This window comes from Gadus macrocephalus, chromosome 10, assembly GCF_031168955.1.
Source record: "Gadus macrocephalus chromosome 10, ASM3116895v1".
NCBI classification, from domain to species: Eukaryota; Metazoa; Chordata; class Actinopteri; order Gadiformes; family Gadidae; genus Gadus; species Gadus macrocephalus.
Genome location: NC_082391.1, coordinates 20,210,657 through 20,213,120, shown reverse-complemented (window position 1 = coordinate 20,213,120; position 2,464 = coordinate 20,210,657). Strand labels below are relative to the sequence as shown.

Here is a 2,464-nt window from a genome sequence, read left to right as displayed (position 1 = left end):
CACACACACACACACACACACACACACACACACACACACACACACACACACACACACACACACACACGCACACACGCAGGGGAGCGTGGAAGAGAAGGTCATATGAGATACATATGCATCAAGAGGAAAAACTGCAGTAAAGATTAAAGCAGTAATATTCACGTTCAGTTCAGTCTTGACTGATCTGTCACATCAAACATGACGGGGTGGTAGGACTGGTGCTGACTGGGAATGATGAAGGTTTGTGAAGGGAATGTCAGGAACAGCCCTGGAGCAACAAACCCGGGTTCTGTAAGATTGAAATAATCGATCAAGAATGCATAACACATGCACACGTTCCGCCAGACAAACGAACCACTATCCCATACGGTTGAAAGGAGGCTATAAAATAATTGTTATTGGTCTATGCAAATCTACTGTAAAGCCTTTCAATCAGGCAATTCTGTTCTATATGAATATATACATTTTAATCTGGGATTTATCATCAACAGTATAAGGTTGAATAAGATTGTATGAACGAAAAGTGTTTCCATTGTAAAAGGGCAGTCAATTTAAAAGAAACATTTCTGAATCAATGAATCTAATTATTTTTTCTCTCTCTCTCCCCCCCCCCTCTCTCTCTCTCTCTCTCTCTCTCTCTCTCTCTCTCCCTCTCTCTCTCTCCTTCTCTCCCCCTCTCTCGCTTTCTCTTTCTCTTTCTCTCTCTCTCCCTTTCTCTCTCTCTCTCTCTCTCTCTCTCTCTCTCTCTCTCCCCCCCCCCTCTCCCTCTCCCTCTCTCTCTCCCCCCCTCTGCCCCTCTCCCCCCCTCCCTCTCCCCCTCTCCCTCTCCAGGTGCCTGTGCTGCAGCCCATGGACCTGATGGTGGAGGCCACGGCGCGGCGTGTCTTCAGCAACGCACACACCTACCACATCAACTCCATCTCCGTCAACTCCGACCTGCAGACCTACATCTCCACCGACGACCTCAGGGTCAACCTGTGGAACCTGGAGATCACCGACCGCAGCTTCAGTATCCTTTGTTCCTGAACAGACACACACATTAACACACACAGGCAGCTACACGCACACACACACACACACACACCCACACACACACATACAGACACACACACGCACACAACCACATACACACACACACACACACACACACACACACACACACACACACACACACACACACACACACACACACACACACACACACACACGCACACACAGAGAGGTATATAAGTGTTTACATTTTGTCATTTAGCAGAATATTATATCAAAGACAACTCACTAGTGTGGCTGAGAACAAATAAAGCACACAATCGATATTGAAGTGAAACTACACAAAAGTGCTGCATGAGCAGGCTTCTAAACAACAATTGGAAAGACTGCAGAGTAGCTATAGGAATCAAATGAGTTAGTGTATTTTATTCATTTTACCTTACACACTCTGAGAAACACTATTCAGCGTTTCTCAAGAGGCCGACTCCATGAAGGAGCCGGTCGCTGGCTAAGATCCGGGGAGCAGTGTTCCTTCACTTCCTGTCCCTCAGACATCGTGGACATCAAGCCGTCCAACATGGAGGAGCTGACGGAGGTGATCACGGCGGCCGAGTTTCACCCGCAGCAGTGCCAGACCTTCGCCTACAGCAGCAGCAAGGGCTCCATCCGCCTGTGTGACATGAGGCAGGCGGCCCTCTGCGACAAGCACTGCAAATGTAAGCTAAAGCGAAGCTAGGCTAGGCTGCACTCGGCTAGACTAGGCTAGGCTAGGTTAAGCTAAACCAGGCTAGGCTGGACTAGGCTAGGCTGGACTCGACTGGACTAGGCTAGGCTAGGCTGGACTCGGCTGGACTAGGCTAGGCTAGGCTGGACTCGGCTAGGCTAGGCTAGGTTAAGCTAATCCAGGCTAGGCTGGGCTAGGCTAGGCTGGACTAGTCTAGGCTGGACTCGGCTAGGCTAGGCTAGGCTAGGTTAAGCTAAACCAGGCTAGGCTGGACTAGGCTAGGCTGGACTCGGCTGGACTAGGCTAGGCTAGGCTGGACTCGGCTGGACTAGGCTAGGCTAGGCTGGACTCGGCTAGGCTAGGCTAGGTTAAGCTAATCCAGGCTAGGCTGGGCTAGGCTAGGCTGGACTCGGCTAGGCTAGGCTCGGTTAGGCTATTCTAAGCTAGGCTAAAATGAACGACAGTAAAAATGTACCTAAGATAAGATAATGTCTTGCCCAAATGGCCATGACATTAAAAACAAGAGAGGCTGAGCTAGTGTCGTTAAAATGCTACAGGGAGGTAATGGGAAAGGGGAGTAATGGTAGGTGAAACACAAGCGGCTGCAAATAGAGGAAGCCGACAGCTTGGCTGGGTTTTATGATAACGTTGATAGTACTGCAACTCTTGCAGATGGGGCAACTCGGATTCTACACCTCTGCAATGTAAATCCTCTCGTGACAATCTTCTTCGTACTCGATCCTAAAATGA

At 49.4% G+C, this 2,464-nt stretch overlaps 1 protein-coding gene and 1 long non-coding RNA gene across 2 annotated transcripts in view; both read left to right on the top strand.

Annotated features, from left to right (window-relative positions):
• The first annotated feature begins 803 nt into the window (after window positions 1–803).
• LOC132466082 (serine/threonine-protein phosphatase 2A 55 kDa regulatory subunit B beta isoform) overlaps window positions 804–2,464 on the top strand; it is a 10,423-nt gene continuing 8,762 nt past the window's right edge. The window contains exons 1-2 of the mRNA XM_060063117.1: window positions 804–1,009; window positions 1,542–1,706. Of these exons, the coding sequence (XP_059919100.1) occupies window positions 850–1,009; window positions 1,542–1,706 (325 nt within the window). The 5' untranslated portion in view covers window positions 804–849. The remainder of the gene's footprint in view (window positions 1,010–1,541; window positions 1,707–2,464) is intronic.
• LOC132466084 (uncharacterized) overlaps window positions 1,725–2,464 on the top strand; it is a 3,362-nt gene continuing 2,622 nt past the window's right edge. Inside the window, exons 1-2 of the long non-coding RNA XR_009527739.1 lie at window positions 1,725–1,961; window positions 2,147–2,464. The exon at window positions 2,147–2,464 is cut by the window's right edge and continues 2,622 nt beyond it. This is a non-coding gene — a long non-coding RNA (uncharacterized LOC132466084). The remainder of the gene's footprint in view (window positions 1,962–2,146) is intronic.